Below are 22,890 nucleotides of genomic sequence, written 5' to 3'. Positions count from 1 at the left end.
AACTGTTATTTATTTGTACATTCTATTTTGGAAATGAATATTCTAGTGTTGTATTTTCTAAAGTATGTTTTACTAAAAGCTACTCAAGGATAAAATAGTTGAGATATTATTTGTGAGATCATTATAGGTAGCATCTGATTGATAGTATTTTTTTTCTTGACCTCAAACTATTAGATACAACTTGAACATTCAGGTAGTTTACCAATTCTGCTATATACTGATAACTTTTCTTAATTAAATGTTTTTTTTTTAAGTCATGGATACCATTTCATCTGACTTTATAACATAACTGCAGTTTATGTATTTGTCTCATGATTTCTTCCATCAAAGCATGAAGAAGTGAATTATTGAAAAGATAAAAATAAATTTGTTTGCTTTCTGTCAGAGTTCATATCCACAGCCAACCTTGATAGAAGATCAGAATGATTTAGACAAGTTTGCTTTGGAGATTCATAACATATGCTTGCTGGACAGAATTGAGTTATCTCTGCTCTGGAGAGTAAGTTATTGTAGCAGGAGCTGACAGAGATGAAGATAACTGAGGGAAATTCAATTACCTTTTAGTGTTTTCTTTCTAATAGGATTCTTAATGTGAAAAAGATCCTTAGGTGATGTGCTTCTGTTACTTGGGAGATCTGCCTTGATACCTGTTTTAAGAATACCATGAACTTTAGTTCTGGGCCTTCATTAAGTATGAAATAGGCCTCTTACTGTTATGAGTAGTTTTGATTGAAAGGTCTTATTTTTACTTGATGTCATTGGCTATCTTTATAATCATTAACTGCCCTCTGTGGTTTTCTTTAACAAGGCATATATTATTTTAATACATTGGGAGTTATTTTTCTTTCCCTTTTGAGTGATCTCTCTGGAAGTACGTTTTAGCTTCTGTGTTGATATATTTATATTCCTCTAATTATCATATATCGAAGCTGGATAACCATGTTAAATGCTGCTAGAATTCCCAAGTTTCCATTTTTACTTTGCTTTTTCAATTTGTCAGACTATTTGCTAGAATGGTGTTTTTACTTTCCACCCCCTTTTACTTGTCTTGCTACCTGGCTTCTCTCCTTTCCTTTTCATCTCAATCCTGGAACAAATAAATTAAAAATGTTCTCTTGACTGTCATTAATGATCTAATCATACTACCCAGTGGCTCTTTTTCACTCCTCATTTCCCTTGATCTCTGCATCATTGGACATTGATGATCAACCCTTCCATTAAGAAATTCTTTTTCTGCTTGGCTTTCTTACCCACTGGTTTTCTGATTAGCTTTTTACTTCTCATGGTTTTCTTTGTAGTTTCATCTCTCATTTTTTAATTTATTTTTTAAATATATATTTTATTGTTTTCAGAGAGGAGGAAGAGGGAGAGAGAGATAGATACATCAGTGATGAGGGAGAATCATTGATTGGCTGCCTCCTGCACGACCCACACTGGGGATCGAGCCCGCAACCCAGGCATGTGCCCTTGACCAGAATCGAACCAGGGACCCTTCAATCCGCAGGCCGACACTCTAGCCACTGAGCCAAACCAGCTAGGGCTCATTTTTTATTTCTTTTACTGAAAGTATAGGTGTTCATTAGAATACCTTCTTGGTACTCTTAAATTTTTGCATTACTTAGATAATGTTAGCATTATCTAAAAACTTTTATATAGAAGACATTACATCTTTTTTAAATTTAAAATTTTTATTTTTTTCTTTATTTTATTTTTTTCTTTATTGATTAAGGTATTACATATGTGTCCTTATGCCCCCATTGTCCCCCCTGTCATGCCCTCACCCCCCTGGTGTCTGTGTCCATTGGTTAGGCTTATATGCATGCATACAAGTCCTTTGGTTGATCTCTCCCCCTTATCCCCACCCTCCCCTACCTTCCTTCTGAGGTTTATTTTTAATGGGCACTTTTTCTAGTTCCTGACTTTAGTAGAGATGCTTTGATGTTTCCACAATAATTATGATACAGTCTTTGAGCTGAAGTAGGGATAGTATATCTGTTTATGAAATATTCATTTAGTTCTGTTTTGTTGAGTTATTTTCTTTCTAATTAAGAATTTTGTTCAATTTTGTCATCTTTTAATGGAACAGTAGAGTTGGTGTGTGTATCTGTGTGTGTGTATATCTATCTATCTATCTATCTATCTATCTATCTATATAAAAGTCAAGCGACCATAATGATGGAATGACTGGTCGCTATGGTGCTCACTGCGGCAGCCAACCGGCCCGATTGGCCCCCCCTCAAACTCCCGCGGTCCCTCCCCCTGGTTGGCCTGGCCCCCTATCGGGCTCCCACACCCCGATTGGGGGTGGGGCCGGCCGGCCAACCTCCTACAGCTCCTCTCCCCAGCCGGCCTCTTTCCTGATCGGCCCCCCCAACCTTGATTGGGAGCAGGGCTGGGCCAACTTCCCATGCCCCCCCCACCCCACCCCCTGGCCAGCCCGGATGGGCCCCCATCAGAGCGGGCTGTCTGGGACCCCACCCCGTGCACAAATTCGTGCACGGGGCCTCTACTTATATATATTTTTATTGGTTTCAGAGAGGAAGGGAGATGGAGAGAGGGATAGAAACATCAATAATGAGTGAGAATTATTGATTGGCTGCCTCCTGCATGCTCCAGAATTGGGATCCAGCCCACAACCTGGGCATGTGCCCTGACCAGGAATCGAACCGTGACCTCCTGGTTCATAGGTTGACACTCAACCACTGAGCCATGCCATCTGGGCAATTCATTGATTTAACCCAAAAATGTATTTATTGAATTTAGAGGGAGAGGAAGTGAGAGACAGAGAGAGAGACATCACTTTTTTGTTCCACTTATGATGTGCCCTAAGTAGGACAACTTCACTTTTGTCTTTTTTGCCTTTTTCAGGCTTAATTTGCTCTAGAACCTACTTGGTAGTTTCTCTGGTGATTCAGGGTATCTGTAGAGCTCTCCTTCAACACTACATTTCAGATGAGTCAGTGTTTTCCTGTCAGCCATTTTCACTTTCCAACTTTGGCATCTGTACATAGGAATTGGAAATATGAGGGTATGAATGATCTTAGCTTTGGCGTCCAAAGACACCTCTTTGCTCTCCATGATCTTTCCTAATTCTTCCCTTGCTGCCTTTTTGAATCTCATCCTTCTCTTGCTTTCTTGGCTGCAGTCTTCATTTGAATTGGTGACAGAATCAAGCAAGGTAAGCTACCTCTATAAAAATTTAAGTGTCTTCATTGTCTATGTTATAGTTGTATATTTTTTCTGAATCATTAAGTGCAGTTCTGTGTTGGCACTTTCTTCTTTCACTTTCACCAGAAGTCATTTCATATTATCGTTTCTTTTTGCCCATAAGAGTGTCATCTGTATATCTTAAGTTACTGATATTTCACCTACCAATTTTCACTCTTCCTTCCTCTGAGTCCAGCTCAGTTTTTTGTACATTAAGTTTTTTGGTACAAATTAAATAAGGAGGTAAAATGCACCCTTCTCTGACACCTTAGCCTGTAGGCCTGATAGTGCCTTCTGTCCACAATACAGGTTATGCCTCAGGAGTTTCTCATGATTGACACAGTCAAAGGCTTTACTGTGGTCTATAAAACATAGATTAACCTTTTGAAATTATTATTATTACTAGAGGCCCGGTGCACGAAATTCGTTGACTTGGGGTGGGGGTGGGGGTCTTTCAGCCAGGCCTGCGCCCTATTGCAATCTGGGAGCCCTCGGGGGATGTCCGACTGAAGGCTTAGCGCTGCTGTGGAGAGGCTCCTGCCAGGAGAGGCTCCTGCCACCCCCACTGCATTCTGGCTGAGTGCACTCCCACTGACCACCAGGGGCAGCTACTGTGTTGACCATCTGCCCCCTGGTGGTCAGTGCGCGTTATAGCGACCGGTCGTTCCACTGTTTGGTTGGTTTGCATTTTAGCCTTTTATTATATAGGATCATTTTAAATCCTCACCGAAGAATAGTTTTTCATTGATTTTTAGGGAGAGTGGAAGAGAGAGGGAAGGACAGAGAGAAACATCAATGTGAGAGAAACACATCAATTGGTTGCCTCTTGCATGAGCCCTGACCAGCGCCTGGGCAGGGGAGGAGCTTGCAACCAAGGTACGTGCCCTTGACTGGAATCGAACCCAGGACCCTTTGGTCCACAGACCAACACTCTATCTGCTGAGTCAGACTACTAGGGCTTGAAGTTATTTGAAGTCTCATTGTCCAAGCAGTGTTTACAGTTAAGTCTCAAGTGCCTCTCTTCCTTTTCTGAGTCCAGCTTGAACAGCTGACATTTACTGCTTTTCATGTAAGAGCCTTTGTTGCATCACCTTGAGCATCACTTTACTTGCAATTTCTCTCCATTGTTTCATCTTAAAATCAGGATAATAATGGTACCTACCTACAGTAATTTTCTGAAGAATAAATGGGATTTGTCAAAGTGCCTGCTACTCTGACTATATATTAAGTGTTCAATAATGCAGCTATTATTGTTTCTATGAAATAGAGAGTATTCATTTTTCTATTCTAAGTAATCTCTGACAATTCCCAAAGAATGCTTATATGTCACAGTTCATCTGGGACTCTTACCTCTGCCACAGGGTCTACATCCAGACCACTGCATGTCAGAGCTCAGGAAGCTACTTCTTACTGTCATACAAGTGGCTTTTCAGCAACGGTAGAAGGTCGTCACAATGCAGAAAAGGAAAATAAAACTCAATACTGGATGTGGTTGTGATTCTGATAGGAGGTTTTTGCTTGACCCTTTCTTGACCTCTTTCTCTGTAGCCCTTGTACTTTTGCCATGTTGCAGCGGCTAGTTCATCTCCCTTCTTTGACCACTTTCATTCTTGTTATAGCCCAGGTCCACCTGTCTCCAGTCTTAGAAAAGAATATTGGTTCTTTCTTAGTCCAAGCTTTTTCTTTCTCAGGTTCATTGACAATGGAGCCATCAAATTCCTGAAGGGAAATTCCCACCCCAATCTTCCATATATGTTCTGGTATATGCTCTACACCTAGATAATGCAATGATAATGCTTCTCAGTATATTTCCAATGTCTGGTGTATTCAGTCTGGAATGCACTATTTTTAGAGATTCTTCCAGAATGTGTTTCAACTTGTCTCACTTTCTATTTTAGCTTCTTGATAATGGCCAGATTAAAAGCTGGGCTCAGCCCTAGCCGGTTTGGCTCAGTGGATAGTGTGTTGGACTGCAGAATAAAGGGTCCCGAGTTTGATTCAAGGGCACCTACCTGGGTTGCAGGCTCTTCCCTGTCCTGGGCCTTGGTCAGGGCTCCTGCAGAAGGAACCAATTGATGTGTTTCTCTCACATTGATGTTTCTCTGTTTCTCCCTCTCCCACTCTTCCTAAAAATCAATGGAAAAATATCCTCTGATGAGGGTTAACCAAAAAAAAGAAAAAGAAAAACCAAAAACGGGCTCACAGCATTTTTTTGTTCTCAATCTTCTATGGGTAACTTTTGAAAAGACCATATGTATATACTAGTATTACCTCTACAGGGCAATGTATATACACACACTTAAAAGCAGAATACTTTATAGAGTCATTTGTGAAACTATAGGAGCTATCATTGTTGGGGCAAAGGAAGACCACTTTTAAATGAGCTGATGTTTCTGCCTTTGTTTCAAAATTGTGATGCCTCTCTAGTTTCAAATAACAGAGCTGTATTACTGGCCACTCCATTCAAGATGGGAAGCTAGAAAAAAGTAAGGGAAGTATAGCTTAGGTAAAATTTAACTTATACCTGTGAGCAGCATTGATCAAATTATATACAAACTGAAAAATATATTTTTCCTCATTATATGCTGTGTATATTTTAATAATACAAAATATATTTTTTTATAGGAAACGACCTCTTAATGCTTTTAAAAATCTCTTCCAAGCCCTAGCCAGTTTGACTCAGTGGATAGAGCGACAGCCTGTGGACTGAAGAGTCCCAGGTTCAATTCTGGTCAAGGGCACATGCCAGGGTTGCAGGCTCAATTCCCAGTAGGGGGCATGCAGGAGGCAGCCGATCAATGATTCTCTCTCATCATTGATGCTTCTATCTCTCTCTCCTTCACTGTTCTTCTCTGAAATCAGTAAAAATATATTTAAAAAAGTCTCTTCCAAGGAAAGGTCTGAATATATTCCTTATAGATTTCCTTGTGATATGTCATAATTATCGTAACAGTTGACCAAATCATGGTTAGTGTAAAAATTGCATTTTCTTAATGAATTTTAAAATAAAGATAGAGAAGAAACTAAGGAAATTTGAAATCTTCATAGTGTGTTTCATACAACACTTATTTATCACTTAGAATTCGCTCTTTTGAAATTAGAATATTGCTTCTGTTACTTATTATTTATCAGTAAAGCTCTGAATATAAGATCAAGTATTTTATTATAGAAAACAAGATGGCAGTGCTTGAGTTGATAAAAATAGTTTCCTTTTATTTACCTACTAGAGGCCCAGTGCATGAAATTCATGCACCGGTGTGGTCCCTAGGCCTGGCTGGCAATCAAAGCACCAATGTCTGGCGTGGAAGTGCAGGTCCCAGCTGACCTCTGGGCCCTGGGCAGCACCTGGGTCCCCACATGCCCTCCTCAGTCTGAGTCACGGAACCCGAGTCCCCATGCAGAGATGCGGTGAGCATGGCCAGACACTGAGGGCAAGGGTACAGCCTCTGCCACCCAATGGCACCGCACTGAAGTCGGGCGGGCAGCGTGCTCTCTCCTGCCCAGCCTCACAGGCCAGCTCTTCCACGAACCCTCAGGGAGCCCGACTGGCCCCTGCGGTCCCAGCAGCTGGGGCCTGGCCTGGCTCACCTGGAAGAGGCCATGTGGGTGCGGGGTGAGCTCCTCGCGGGTGCCTGGCACTGAGTGCGGCGGCTTTCCCGGTGTGAGAATCCTGGCGTCCCGGGGGAGGGTATCAGGGGGATTGAGAGCAAGCTCGGCAGACACCCCTCACTCTCATCGCACCTCCATCCCCGTCACCCCTGCCCCCAGGTAGCCGGCGAGAGGTCGCAGTGCGTCGCTGACACCCGCCATGTTTCGCGCTGCCCCCTGGTGGTCAGCGTACATCATACTGAGTGGTCGAACTACCAGTCTCCCGGTGGAACAACTGCCTGAGGGGACAATTTGCATATTAGGCTTTTATTATATACTAGAGGCCTGGTGCACAAAATTCGTGCACTTGGGGGTGGGGGTTGTCCCTCAGCCCAGCATGCACCCTCTCACAGTCTGGGAGCCCCACGAATGATTGCCCCAAAGAGGTAGGCCCTGCCGCCGGCCGGGTAGCCTGGGCCTCCCTCTTTGTGGCAAGTGTGGAGCCCCCCGATTGATGGACTGCCCCACTGGCCATGGCCTGGGCCTCCCTCTGCAGGGCAATCATGGAGCGATGGCCAAGTCCCCGACCAATCACATCACCCCCGCCTTGGCTGGCCTAGCGCCAGTGAGTGTCATAGCTTGGTCATTTATGGTTGTTCTGCTATTCGGCCATTTGGTCAATTTGCATATTACCCTTTTATTATTATAGAAGGTTTATACTAGTGCTACTTAAATGTGGTCTGTTGACCAAGCTGCTAGCTACTAGTCCACAAAGAGATAACTACAGAAATTGAATATGTATTTGAGCTCTTTTATAGCTTGAATGTCGGGCAATGTCAGATTATTTCAAAAAGTATCAATTTTCAATGTATTTTAAAAAGTAAAACCAGCCCTGTCTGGTGTGGCTCAGTTGGTTGAGTGCCATCTAGGGCACATGCTAGGGTTGCCAGCTAGATCTGCATTCGGGGTTGTGCAGAAGACGGCAGAACAATGTTTCATCTCACATAGATGTTTCTATCTCTCTATCCCTCCCCCTTCCTGTCTCTCTCTAAAAATCAATAAAAATATATTTCAAAAAAGTAAAACCAAAAACTCATTCTTTATTGCAGATACTTTGAGAAGCAGTACCTTTTACTCAGATGTGTTATTTTTAATTAGTCAGTTAGTACATTTGAATAATGAAGTTACAGTAATATAACAATAGTCAGCTAAGCATTATAAATATACTCAACTATTTCTGTGTTAAGTGTTTTTGTTTTTTTGTTTGTTTTTAATTAATCTTTATTGCTGAGAAAATTACAGATATTCCTTTTTTTCTTCCCATAGCTCCCCTCCACCCGGTTCCCACCCCACCCCAGGCCCTTGCCACCCTCCTATCTCTGTAGGTAATGCATATAAGATCTTTGTCCCATCTGTTCTTGCACCCCCCACCCCCCCTTCCCTCTAAGACTCATCAGTCTGTTCCATTTCCATGCCCCGGATTCTATTCCATTCACCAGTTTATTCTGTTCATCATATTTTTTTATTCGTTTGATTTTTAGATTCAATTGTTGATAGATATGTATTTGTTGCCACTTTGTTGTTCATATTTTTTTATCTTTACCTTCTTCCTCTTCTTAAAGAATACCCTTCAGTATTTCATATAATACTGGTTTGGTGGTGATGGACTTCTTTAACTTTTTCTTATCTGTGAAGCTCTTTATCTGACCTTCAATTCTAAATGATAGCTTTGCTGGGTAGAGGAATATTGGCTGTAGGTTCTTACTCTTCATCACTTTGGATATTTCTTGCCACTCCTTTCTGGCCTTCATCGTTTCTGTTGAGAAATCAGCTGACAGTCATATGGGCACTCCCTTGTAGGTAACTAACTGCTTTTCTGTTACTGCCTTTAAACCAGTTAACTGCCACAATATTTTGAATTTAATTAAAAAAGGTCCGCCGCTTGCATCTATAGACGCTTATGATGTACAAATGGTTAAGATTCTCTCTTTGTCTTTTGCCCTTGACATTTTAATTATGATGTGTCTTGGTGTGGTCCTCTTTGGGTTCCTCTTGTTTGGGGTTGTCTGTGCTTCCTAGACTTGTAACTCTATTTCTTTTACCAGGTAGGGGAAGTTTTCTGTCATTATTTCTTCAAATAGGTTTTCAATATCTTGCTTTCTCTCTTCTTCTGGAACCCCCATAATTCGGATGTTGGTATGCCTGAAGTTGTCCCAGAGGCTCCTTTCACTGTCTTCATATTTTTGGATTCTTTTTTCTTTTTGCTCTTCTGGTTGGGTGTTTTTTGCTTTCTCATATTTCAAATCATTTACTTGATTCTCGGGATCCTCTAGTCTACTGTTGACTCCCTGTATATTATTCTTTATTTCAGTCATTGTATGCTTAATTTCTTTTCCATTTTTTGACATTCTCACTAATATCCTTGAAAGTCTCACTAAGTCCCTTGGAGGTTTCTGGAAGATTCTTGAGTAACCTTATAACTGGTTTTGCACTCTATATCCAGTAGTTTGCTTTCTTCCATTTCTTTCATTTGTAATATGTTTCTTTGTCTCCACATTTTGTGTGTGTTTGTTTCTATGTATTGGGTAGGGCTACTTAGTCTCCTTGAGTTGATAGAGTGGCCTTGTGTAGTTGGTGTCCTATAGGGCCCAGTGGCTCAGCCTCCCCAGTCACCTGAGGTGGACACTCTTGGTGCACCCCTTTGTGGGCTGTGTGCACAGTCTTGTTGTAGTTGAGACTTGATTGCTGTTGGTGTCACTGGGAGGAATTGACCTCCAGGCCAATTGGTTGTGGGGACCAGCTGTGACTACAGTGGGAGAGCTGCTGTGCAGGAGACACCCTTATGGAGCAGGACTTGCTTCAGTGGGGCTTTGGTGCTCACTGAGTCTGCCCCTTGAGTGTGCCGCTTATGGATGTGAAGAGTTGTCATCTGGTGTGGTCTGACACTGACCACTGGGTACACTGTCTCTTGGGTCTCCAGGGGGGTGCAAAATCAGCCACTGTCTGGGGCTTCCCAGCAGGAGCTGCAGAGAGATCTGCAGATTCATCCTCTTTGTATCAGGTTTGTAGGTGCCCAGATGAGGCCCAGCTGTGAAGCAAAATAGGCTGGTGCTGGGTCTTGGGCTTTTATTGATAGGTTTGGGGTTCCCTGACCCAGCTGCAGCTTTTTTGACAGGTTTTTAGCCTGAGAAAGGACAGGCCATTTATATGCAAAAGCCACTGCACACAGCTTAGGTGGGGTTATAAATAGGATGGGGTGGGGTCTCAGGGAATCACCAGGCAGAGCAAACAGAAATGGCTGCCAGTCAGCCCTGCAACCGGGGAAATCCCAGCACGGGAACAATGATCCCTGTGAGCACCTCTGTCTGGAAGAAAGCTGCCCCCACGTTCCTGCCCTGAAGCCAGACAGTCCAGTTTCTCCTTGTATGTGTCTGGGTCCCCCAGAGCCTCACCCAGCACTGGAGCTCAGAGGAAGTGGGAGCTTGTAAGTTCAGTTTGTGGTGCGGGCCTTTTAAGAGGAGCAGCTGGGTCTGCAGCAGCCTGTGTGTCACTCAACTCCAATCCGCACTGGTTTTTACAGCCAGTAGTTCTTACTGCCCATAGGGACTTTTTTCCCAGCTCTGGGACCCTGGGCTGGGGGTCTGTTGTGGGGCTGGGACCCCTTGCTCTTCTGGATGGCCTCTGCATAGGTGATCTCCCTCCCAATTAAAAAAGCTGCACACGTGCGTGCAAGGCCGGCCCGTTCCTCGCCTCCGCACCTCCTACCAGTCTCAGTGTGCTTTCTTCTTTACTTCTCTAGTTGTAGGACTTCCACTCAGTCAGCTTTCCGGCAGTTCTGGATGATGGTTATTCTGTATTTTAGTTGTAATTTTGATGTGGTTGTGGGAGGCAATGAGTACAGGCATTTGCCACACAGCCATCTTGGTCCCCTGTGTTAAGTGTTTTTACATAAACCTTTGAAGAACATTTTTTTTATGAAGGAAATGGATAAAAATATTTTAGGCACCCAAAGAAAATATAAACAAGCACATATCAGGATATTTAAAAAGAAACGCTCTAGTAATTACATATTACATATTCTTATTCTGTTTTGTTATCTTTGCTTTTTTTAAAAAAATATATTTTTATTGATTTTTTTACAGAGAGGAAGGGAGAGGGATAGAGAGTTAGACACATCGATGAGAGAGAAACATTGATCAGCTGCCTCCTGCACACCCCCCACCGGGGATGTGCCCGCAACCAAGATACATGCCCTTTACTGGAATCGAACCTGGGACCCTTCAGTCCGCAGGCCGACGCTCTATTCACTGAGCCAAACCAGTCAGGGCTTATCTTTGCTTTTTAAAAAGGTTTTTATTTGAGCTTGTTCTCTTAGTTGTTTTTTTTATTTTTGCCTATTATGATGCTATTTTTATTTTTAATCTTAAAAGAGCTGTTTGTTCTTGGTGAACAGTTATTTAGTCTTTCATTCCTCTGTGTAACCCTCCCGGATTCTAAATAGTTCTTTCTTACTTCTCCCAAGTACACAACATATATCTCTTTTAGCGATATTCTAATTATTTTTATTCCCATCTTTCAACACTGAGTGGTGGAAGAAATGGACTGTTTGCTGTGTAGTTTAACTTCTTGACTAAGCCTACAATAAATGTAGGTGTTACTACTATATGCCTGGCACTGGCTTAATTGTTTCATGTCTATTCTTACCTGATACTTCTGAAAAGCTTATCATATTATATCTGATATATGATGTATGCAGGTGTTTTTGAAGAAATAGCTTTTAGTATTTACCTGAGGATTTTTTGGTGTGTTTATTGTTAATAAGTAACTCTAATGAAATAATAAAAACATAATATTATGTGTGGATTTGACACAAGTAGAAACTATAGCCTTCTTAGAGTTATCTCGCTTTTACAATTATCTAAAAACATTTTAAAACATTTAAAGACATTTTAAAATAGTATATAGTAAAAAATTAGGACCTATTTTATTCTTCAAATTATTTAAAAATATTGTTTAAAGACTGCAGTTTAGAGAGTTAAAACCCAACACATTGCATCCATCCATTAAAACAGTAAGAAATGGAAGAGATACTTTGATAAGTGTTCTGCCTGTTTTAACCTTGAATGCTATTATCGGGTGGGATGATGCTATACGTGTTTCATTGGCTTCGGCTTTTTCATGCTGAGAGAAATCAATACTTTGAGTCGTTGGATGACAGAGGAATCACTTCAGAATTAAAGGTGGCTGTCACACAATGTCATTGGTTGACTTTCGTTGCTATAGAGGTTTTTAAGCTTTCATTTTTCTAAGTCTGCTTTTCAGGAGTCTTTGTAAGATTTCTGTGGATAACTTTTTTCTTCAAATTTGACTTTAAATCTTAGTTAAAAGCAAAAACCTCCAAAAGTGAAATATTAAAAAATTGTTTAATTTTTTGCCCCTTAGGTGATTTCCCTTTTAATTGCTTTCCGATGAGACAAGTAATTTATAGTGTGACTTTCAGGCGAATTGGGAAGTAAGGTAGTTTACACTTAAGTGTTTATTATAAAGTATGTTTAGTTGACTAAAATGTAATACTCTTGTTTGTGGCCATGAGAAAGAAAGAAGGTAGAACTATATGTCCTGAGATGGAATGATATGTAGTTTGATTCCATGTACTCTACAAAGGAACTGCATTTTACTATTAACAGTGGACATCTACCTCCTCCTTCCCCCCAGTTTCTGTAGAAAATTATTGGCCAAACTGAGAGGAGGTAAAAAAGAGAACTTTATTTTATATGTGTGTTCCAAAATGTATACATACACTTTGAAAAATTATAAAGGCAGTGTTTATTAAAATACATTTTATTTTCAGAATTGAGCTACCGGCTGTTTAAGTGTATACATTTTTTTGGGACACCCTATGTAATTACTTTATTATTTTTTAAAAAATGATTCTTTATTGTTGAAAGTATTACATGTCCCCCTCTTTCCCCCAATTGACCCCTTCCAGCCCCCCCTGCCCTCCCCCACCCAGCCCCAGACCTTCAACACCCTATTGTCTTGTGTTCATGGGCTATTCATATAGGCATTTAAGTTCTTTGGTTGATCTCTTCCCACCCACAACCTCAGAGGGATGATGTAGTATTTTTAGTTCAACATTATGTTCATGAAATTTATTCAGGCTTCTACGTTTTCCTATTTTTTTTAATTGTTATTTTTCATTTAAAAAATATTTTTATTGATTTCAGAGATGAGGGGAGAGGGAGAAGAGATAGAAATATCATTGATGAGAGAGAATCATTGATTTGCTGTCTCCTGCACGCCCCCTAACTGGGGATCGAGCCCGCAACCCAGGCATGTGTCCTTGACCTGAATGGAACCTGGGACCCTTCAGTGCTCAGGCCGATTCTCTATCCACTGAGCCAAACCAGCTAGGGCACATTTTCCTATTTTATTTTCAATGCTGTATACTTTACCAGTATGTGAGTAGACTATTAGCTTTTCATAATTTTTTCTGTTGACCTGCAATTAGATTGTTTTCCGTTTTTAACTATTATGAATAATTCTGCTTTGACTATTTTATGAGCCTTTTGGTATACATGCTCATGCATTTTGGTAGGGTGGAATTACTTGACGTAAAGTATTCATGTTTTCATTTTTACAGATATTGCTTCACTGTTTTGCAAAAATGAAGCAATGTATAGCTGTTCCCATTAATTCACATTTTCATAAAAATGATAAGTGATTTTTATTTCAGCATTCTGTTAGCTGTCATGGTACCTTATTGTGCTTTTATTTTTTATTTTATTTACATATCAAGCTATACATTTTTTTCTCCTGTTTGTGTCATACACACACACACACACAACACACACACACACACACACACACACTACTTTTAAAAAAATATATATTTATTGATTTCAGAGAGGAAGGAAGAGGGAGAGAGAGATAGAAACATCAATGGTGAGAGAGAGTCATTGATTGGCTGCCTCCTGCACCCCCCCCCCCCCCCCCCCGACTGGGGATGGAGCCCGCAACCCCGGGCATGTGCCCTTGGCCGGAATGAACCTGGGACCCTTCAGTCCGCAGGCCGACGCTCTATCCACTGTGCCAAACTGGCTAGGGCACACACACACTACTTTTGTGAAGTATCTGCTTCTTATCCAGTGTTTTATTGGTAATCTGTCTTCTATTGATTTGACTAGAGTACTTACCTATTTGGTATGAGCTTATTTTTGCATATGAGTACTTTTACTACTTTCTTTTCTGTTCGTTCCTTGCCTATTCAATTTCTAAAACTTATTAAATAAACTTTATTGAGATATTAAGACACACCCATTTTAAGTATACATTTTTAAAAATATATTTTATTGATTTTTTACAGAGAGGAAGGGAGAGAGATAGAGAGTTAGAAACATCGATGGGAGAGAAACATCGATCAGCTGCCTCCTGCACATCTCCTACTGGGGTGTGCCCGCAACCCAGGTACATGCCCTTGACTGGAATCGAACCTGGGACCTTTCAGTCCACTGGCCGACCCTCTATCCACTGAGCCAAACCAGTTTCGGCTTAAGTATACATTTTGATGAGTTTTGACAAATGTATACACCTGTGTAATTGTTACTGTAAAGATACAGAGAATTTCTATCATCTCAGAGAATTCCCTTGTGAATCATTGTGGTAACTTCCTCCACACATACCGTACATAGACCCAACCCAAGGCAGTTGCCTATCTGGTTTCCGTTATTATGGATAGTTTCACATAATATACACTTTCACATAAGTGGAATTATACAGTAGGTACTCTAATGTCTGGATTCTTTTGGATAGCATAAAGTTTTTGATATTCATCCACATTGTTGTGTGTATCATTCATTTGTCTCTTTTCATTGCTGAGTTCTATTACTTTGTTTATCTACTTGTCTATAGGTGGATAATGGGTCATTTCCAGTGTTTGGCTTTATGACTAAAAGAATTAGGGGCATTTTCATATAATATATTTTGTGTAAATATGTTCTTTTGAGGAAATATCTAGGAGTGAAATTGCTAGGTGCTGTTGTAACTACATAGAGGGTGCCCCCCAAAATGTACAAACACTTTTCTGTAGATTCTATAACATTTTGAAAATAAAATGTATTTTAATAAACATTGTCTTTATAGTTACTCAAAGTTTTTATGCATTTTTGGGGACACCCTGTATTTAAGCTTAGAAGACACTGCCAAATAACTTTTTTTAGTAGTTATGGATTTTACACTCCAACCAGCTAGGTAGGTATGACAGTTCCATTTGCTCTATATCCTTGCCAATGTTTGGTATTGTTGGTCTTTTTAATTACAGCCCTTTTAGTGGATATATAGTGATGGCTTATTGTGGTTTTTATTTCAGTTTTTCTTTTTGTGTACTTATTAGTCATTTGAATATCCTTTGTGAAGTGCCTGTTCAAATCCTTTGCCCTTTTTTGGTTCCATATAAATTTTTGGAGTATTTGTTCTATATCTGTGAAATATGATGTTGGTATTTTAATAGGGATTACATAAAATCTGTAGATTGCTTTGGGTAGTATGGACATTTTAATGATGTTAATCTACCAATCCATGAACACAGTATATTCTTCCACTTGTTTATATCTTCCTCTGTCTTAGCCAATTCCCACAAATATTTCTAATTTTGTTTGTGATTTTATCTTTGATCCATAAGTCATTTCAATATGAATTATTTAATTTCCAATTATTTTGTAACTTTTCAAATATTATTTTTTCACATTATCTATTCAGATAAAGAATCAAAAGGGAGGGACCTTGACCTAACCAGGTGGCTCAGTTGGTTGGATTGTCCTCCTATAAGGTTTCAGGTTTGATTCCTGGTCAGGGTACATGCATACCTAGGTTGTTGGTTTGATCCTTGGTCAGGGCGTGATTGGGAGGTAACCGATTGATGTTTCCATCTCACATTGATGTTTCACTCTTCCTCCCTTCTCTCCCTCCCTCTCTCTAAAATCAATTAAAAAAAACCCCATAAAACATATCCTCAGGTGAGGATATTAAATAAAATAATCAAAAGGACCTTCAGATTTATATATCTTTTTGTCTAACTTTTTCTTCTTTAGTAGTTTGTCCTTCAAATTACCATCTTAAATTTTTTTAAATCTTTACCAAAGGATTTGTTTTTATTGATTTAGAGAGAGAGAGAGAGAGAGAGAGAGACAGAGACAGAGACAGAGACAGAGACATTGAGACATTGATGGTTGCCTCCTGAATGCATCCAGACCCAGAATCAAACCTGCAACCTTTTAATGTACTGGATGATGCCCTAAGCAGCTGAGCCACCGGGCCATGACTCAAACTGATAATAGTAGGTAATGTGGGAGTGAATAATATTGCCAAGATAAATTTCACAAAGCCTTGAGAAAATGCCATAGTTTCATATAGGGAATAATAAAGAAAAAAGTCTGACTACCAAGAGGGATGATTAGCAAGCTGACAGGAGGAAACTGGAGGAATTGGCTAAATTTTACCTTCACTTCTCTCTGAAAATGCAAAGGACAGATAGTAAAGTTAGGTAGAGATTTAACATCTGGAAGGAAAGACTACAGGTGATGTTACCTTTATTTCTTCATTTACATTTAAAGAGCCAGAATAGTCAAGTTATAAATGGTCAGTCTAAATTGTTTCTCCCTTTGGTTATTTTTTTAATATTTTCTCTGCAAGTAAATGAAGTTCTTTAAGAAGTGGGTTTATTTATGTTATTTTAAATTTATTAATGCTTTGGTAATAAATCTTAGATTTCTTTAGCAATAATCAAATACATTTGAATTGTTAGTTCCCAAGATGCTTGTTTCATTTTTTTTTTTTTTTTAGAGTCAGATATTTTTGCGGTCATTTTGATGTCATATTACCTAGTTTATGTGTTTCTTAAAACGGAGAAATTGATATAAAGTAAAACTGAATGAAAGTATTAGACCTGCCCTTGGTTTCTTAGAATACCTCCAGTTAGTCTTTAAACACAAGCACACACATACACAAGTATATAACCCACCAGTAAATAACATAGATTTGATCTTCAAGCAGATATTCATGATCTGTATGTACTGGACTTTGATATGTCACACATAGAATATATTATTGGTTTTTAATAAGGATGTGTTCAAATTACATTTTAAAGATACTTTAAAAAATAGATATGAGTTCATTGTATCTTTACAAAACATTCTTGTTTGGTTTCCTTTTATCATGTTTTAAGGTCAGATGTGACTCTAATGTTCCACAATGAGACAGAGATTGATAATCGGGAAAGAATAGCCCTTTAATGTGATTTATATCTATAGATTTTATGTCAGATATGAAAAGTTGCTGTTTAAATTGTAAAGGAGGATCCATTAAAGAACACTTTAAACCATTTTACTATTTAGTTTACCTTGGACTCTTTTTAGGATTATGCCCTTTCAAGAAAAAACTTTTATAGCTTATCAAATGCTTATAAAATGTAACTTGGTAAAGTTAAGCTATTTTAATACGAATAAAAGGTAGAAATAATAGGGTATTAAATTATGCATTTCTTTGTGATTTTAGTACCATTTAACATGAAGTCGTATGGTATTTCAGGGGAGTATAGAAGCCAGTGATATTCTATTTTCCATCAATAATTTAAATTTTCTCTTATGATGTTAGACAAAGGCAGATTATGGATATAGTAGGGAATGTTGTGGGTATAAAAATTCTGCAAATGTTTACCCTTTTGTCCTACATGTTTTAGTATATGTTAGGGATAGATTTGATATAACCTTTAAAGTGCTGCCTAGTTCTGGAGTAAATCTCTGAAAATATCACAGAGCAGTTGACACTTTTATCCCATAGAGTAATTCACTATCTTCACTTAAACTACTATTTCTTTAACTGTTTCTTTCTCCCCCTATCCTTTAAGTATTTCTGAATCATTTTTTTATTTGTTCAAATCATATTTTTGACAAGCTGAACTATCCTCTGATTTGTTTGGTTCAGTCTTTAATATATCATGTGACAATTGCCTTTAATCTCTTATAAATTAATCTAGTTTCTAACATGATTTATTTTCTCCACATGAAGGTTTAAATAAAAGAACTAGTTTTCATTTACCAGTGTACAAAAACTAAGCTCTCAGAGGTCCCAAATCTCCGAATTGTCCAATTTTTAGAGCCATTATAATCCTCTCATTTTCTAGATGAGGACAGTTTGACAAAAGAGCTTGAGTTAGTTGCCCAAGTCTGACAGGAGATATTACCAAGGATGATACTTTAATCAGATTTTTGTTTTTCTTCCCAATCTTACATCCTTTCTCTCTCTCTCTCTCTCTCTCTCTCTCTCTCTCTCTCTCACACACACACACACAACATATTCATATATATATAGTACTCTGATTCTTAGTGGCAGTTTTCAATCCTTATTATGCATTTCAGAATTTCTTTATTTTTTTTTTACTTGTATTTTATACTTGGATCAAACTGTCCTGCTTCTGCCTTCCTGAAAATTTTCTGCCTTGCCTTTGCTTTAAGGTTCTCTTTATTCCTATCCAAAAATGACTTCTCAAAATCTTCCTTTTTCTTTCTTTATAGCATTTTGAATATTCCTCATTAGTTTTTGCAAGCCTTCCTGTTAAAAAGCATTTTTAGCTTCAGTGATTTAATATGAATGACATAACTTTTATTACCACTTCCCTCCTCCCAATCTAGACAGAATGGGAATTCTCCAGGGCAGGGGCTATCAAGATAATCCAACCTTTGATCTCCATAGCTAAGTGTTTTGCACAGACTAAGAGATAATTTGATTTTTTTGCATGTACATAAACACCATGTCTATTGGGTTACTTTTGTGTTAGGAACACAAAACCTAGTTCATACTGCTACAATGAATGAATGGGATATTATAGGTTCTCATAAAAAGTGTCATAGAATGCCTAAAGATAGGCTGGTCTATGATCCAGAAGTTCGTGGCTCTGTATTTCTATAATGCTCCTGGCTCTGATCCCTTTGGGTTTGGCTTCATTCTCAGGCTAGCTTCCCTCATAGTGCAAAGAGAGCTTTCAGAACTTCTGGAATTATGGGCTTCCTCTTTTACACCCTAAGAGGAAGGAAGTACCAATAAATATCCTGACCTTTTCATTTAATGCACCAGTTAGATCAAGTGCCCTTCCCTGAGCCAATTTTTCAGTGTGGGAGGGATTTTATTCTCATTGGTTTAGGAAAAGTAGGGCCCTCTCGTTGCTAGGGCAGTGCTGGGGGAAGTGTGTGGCAACAATCTATGTAGGTATAACTGGTATACCGAAGGAAAGGCAGGCAGTATAAGTCAGTTTTATTTGTTCCAACATCACATTTTTGTTACCTACCATAGGTTGAGTGTACATGTGTACGTGAGCTTGTATTTTGCAGGGTGGATCCCAACAGACCATATGAATAGAATCAAGAATCAAGTATACATTAATCTTTGCTTTTCTATTTTAAGCAATTAACTAACTAGGTAGTATAGCATTAACATGATACCAGGAGTATCTGAATTCCAGAAGAAAAGAAATAAAACATCTTGAAAACTGGTGATTGAGAATATTAAAATTTTTCGGCAAAACTGATGATGTCTTAAGACAGCACTTTACAAACTAATAATGTATGAATCACCTGGGGAATCTTATTAAAATCCAGATTCTAATTTAGTAGGTGTGGAGTGGGACCTATAATTCTGCATTTTCCCTGAGTTTCTAGGTGACTCTAGTGCTGCTGGTCCTTATTGCAAAGCTAGGGTTTAAAAGCCCTTACTGATTTTTGTTGTTGTTGTTTGTTTGTTTTTCATTTTTTCAAGGTGTTGAGAACTAGCTGTTCACTATTGGAAGCCATCCATAGTCTCTTTTCTGGACCTCTGCTGCGGCCTTATACCTGGTCTCTCTTTTATCCCACTACATTCCATTCTCTAAATGGCGTCTGTAGTGATCATTTTAATATATAAATCACAACACTTCACTGCTTAACCGTTTGAGTGCCAACCAATATCCTAGGAACTATGCTAAAACTGCCAAGGCATTTTTGCTGATTTTACAGCAGTTTAGGAAAAAAATTATGAATCGCAACTAAATGAAGTTACATATTCAAAAACTTAAGGAAACCTTTACTACATTGACATATTTAGCAATATCATCATCACTAATAAAAGCAGACTTAGAACTGGATGCCATTTCGAAGCTTTGATAGCGCTCCCGGCACTTTTGGCAAAAGACAGGAGGAGCGCAATCGTGCTCCCCTGCACTCTAGGGGTTAAAAACTTCTACTAGTATCACATTGTATTAGAATAAAATCTAAACTCCTTAGCACAACTGCACAGTACTAAATGATGCAGCTGCCTAACTCATGTCATTCTTTCTCTTACTCACTTTGCTTGGAGTGCTTTGTAATGCTACTTGTAATGTGGGCCCTTGCATCTTCCCTTGACTAGCTGCTTCTAATTTTTCAGGTTTCTGTTAAAATATTGACCACTTCTGAGTGTACTTTATAAATAGATTCAGAGAATAATTTCTTGGGGTATTGTACGGATAATATATCACTAAATATTAGTTAATTCAGTCAATGAGGGATATAAAAGTAACTTTAAATGTTTGGTTGGTTCAGTTCATATTGAAGATTATTTCATGATGCATTTTAAAGCTTTTTTCCATATTTTTATAGGATTAATAGATGTTTCTTTTTTCTATTCAAGTCACTCTGTGCCCAGTATTCTGCAGACAAGCGAGAAGATGAGAAGATGTGTGATCATTTGATAAGAGCAGCTAAATATCGAGACCATGTGACAGCAATTCAACTAATCCAGAAAATTATCAACATTCTCACAGACAAGCATGGAGCCTGGGGAAATTCTGCATTGAGGTAAAGTGATACCTTTAGGATTTGGGCCCTGATATTATATAGAAGGCCTAGATTTAGATAAATGGCTTTGGATATGCTCAAGGCCAGATGAAGAACAGAGTAATTTAATTTTGTATTTTATCATCTATGAATTTGAAGCAAAGGGGAAAGAGAAAACCAGTATGGGTGCAGCTATAGATCTTTGTAGGTATTTCATTTTCTTCAATTACTTCTAAAAATTTGTTTACTCATATATTTATTCATTTTGAAGTGAACTGTTAAGGAAAGTAGTTAATCAAATGATTTTATTAGCTACATCTATATTTGAATTTATATAATTACAATATTTTATTTTAAGCAACATTTCCTATTTTATACTTTTGAATTTTTAACACCTACATTTGAAAACATAATGTGTTATTTTCTTGATTGAGTTGTAAATTGTAAGGATATGATGATAAAAATGATTAAATGCCCTCCTTAAAGTTTTGTTCACTGTATCTACTTTCTTTTAAGATTACTAAATTGAGCATGCTATTTTTGATTCTGACTGTAGAAACAAAATATTAAATTACCTTCTAGGACTACGGAACTGAGACAAATTGTGAAATTTAGTCTGATTGAAACATTTTATGCTACAAATATTAGAAATATGCTTTGACTTATTTAAGTAATGTTAATGAAAAAGTTCTTTAATTTGCCATTAGAGATATTTTCTAATTCCTCATTTCTGTACAACTTTTGCTAGAAGACAACAAAAAAATGAAAATGAAAATAATTGCTTGCATATTATATAGGTGTAACTGGTTTTCACTTGTATTTTAAACATCTAATGTGTCTAGCAGACTTCGAAGTCTACCTTTAGAAATTTTCCAGTGAATAGAAAATAATTTAAATTTTTAAAAGCTGAACTTGAAACTGTTTGAGTTGAAAGCTACTTGTTATATATTTTTTAAATTAAATTTATTTGGGTAACATTGGTTAATGACATTATATAAATTTTAGGTGTAAAGTTTTATGTAATACATCATTTGTGTATTTCATTGTGTGCTCACCACCCAAAGTCTAGTCTCCTTCTGTCGCCATGTATTTGACCCCCTGTACCCTTTTTATTCCCTACACCCCCCCTTCCCTCTGGTAACTACCATACTGCTGTTCATGTCTATGAGTTTGTTTTGTTTTGTTTTATTTGTTGCTTTTTGTTTTATTTCACTTAGCACAATACTCTTAATATTCATTCATATTGTCACAAAATGGCAGTTTCATCATTTTTTATGGCTGAATAATATTCTATTTTATATACATACCTCATCTTCTTTAATCATAGGTTGAAGGATACTTAGGTTGTGCCATGTCTTGGCTATAGTAGATAGTGCTGCAATGAACATAGGGGATGTTTTTGTTTTTAGTGCAAATATGTAAAACAAAACATAGAGTAGATATATCTCCTGATGCTTATTATGTAGAATACTTAAATAAAATTACATTTTTAGGCATGTCATTTTTGGTGTTCCAAAAAATGAATGCAGGTCAAGGACTTCTGGCAAAGAAACTGAATGAATAAAGGCAGGAACCAGGTTTGTTTGTTTTAATCCTACTGCAGTTGAACTCAGCTGCAAGAATAGTCATGGAAATGACATAAATTACTGGGTCAGAGCTCTCTGGTGCCTTAGCTTGCAACATCTAATGGTTTGTGTTTGGGGCTGGGAAGTTGTATTGAGAATTTTAGTTTCAGGATACTTCAATGTTTCAGATTTGAAGTAGTCACTTGACATCAGGCACTGAAAAAATTAGGATATTACTTTGCCATGCCCCTAATGGGAACTCAATACATATTTGTTTAATTATTTAAAAAGTATTTTTAAACTGAAATTAGTTTTATAATTTAAAAATTAAAAACTTATAGGTAACTTATGACAAGTGTTTGCCCTTGTTATGACATCAAAATTCTTTCCCATGATAGCTATACCTTTGTATAGCACAAGTATACCTGTGCTACCAACCTGAAAGCATTGTTTCTCTGAAGTGATTTTGGTATAGGGAAGTATCTTGGAGAACTAAATGGATTGTGAAATGTATATGTGTAGAAATAATTACTGTTTCTATAACAAAGTTATTCATAGGCATCACTCTATTATTCTATACAACTGAAGTAAATTCTGAAATTTTAAAGTTTCCAAAAATCCACAAAACAAAACATTTTACTTTTTTCTCCCAAATGAAAATAGCGGTCAAGAGAATAGCTTTTAAATGG

At 38.1% G+C, this 22,890-nt stretch overlaps 1 protein-coding gene across 2 annotated transcripts in view; it reads left to right on the top strand.

The window, feature by feature from the left end:
* The window catches only part of LRBA (LPS responsive beige-like anchor protein), a 546,641-nt gene that overhangs the window by 230,282 nt on the left and 293,469 nt on the right, over positions 1–22,890 (top strand). For both annotated transcript variants that reach the window (XM_014455776.2, XM_023754983.1), the window contains one exon: positions 20,491–20,657. In XM_014455776.2, the coding sequence (XP_014311262.1) occupies positions 20,491–20,657 (167 nt within the window). The remainder of the gene's footprint in view (positions 1–20,490; positions 20,658–22,890) is intronic.

The sequence above is a fragment of the Myotis lucifugus genome, unplaced genomic scaffold (assembly GCF_000147115.1).
Source record: "Myotis lucifugus unplaced genomic scaffold, Myoluc2.0 scaffold_1, whole genome shotgun sequence".
Classification (NCBI taxonomy): domain Eukaryota; kingdom Metazoa; phylum Chordata; class Mammalia; order Chiroptera; family Vespertilionidae; genus Myotis; species Myotis lucifugus.
This window is presented reverse-complemented; position numbering and strand designations above follow the sequence as displayed.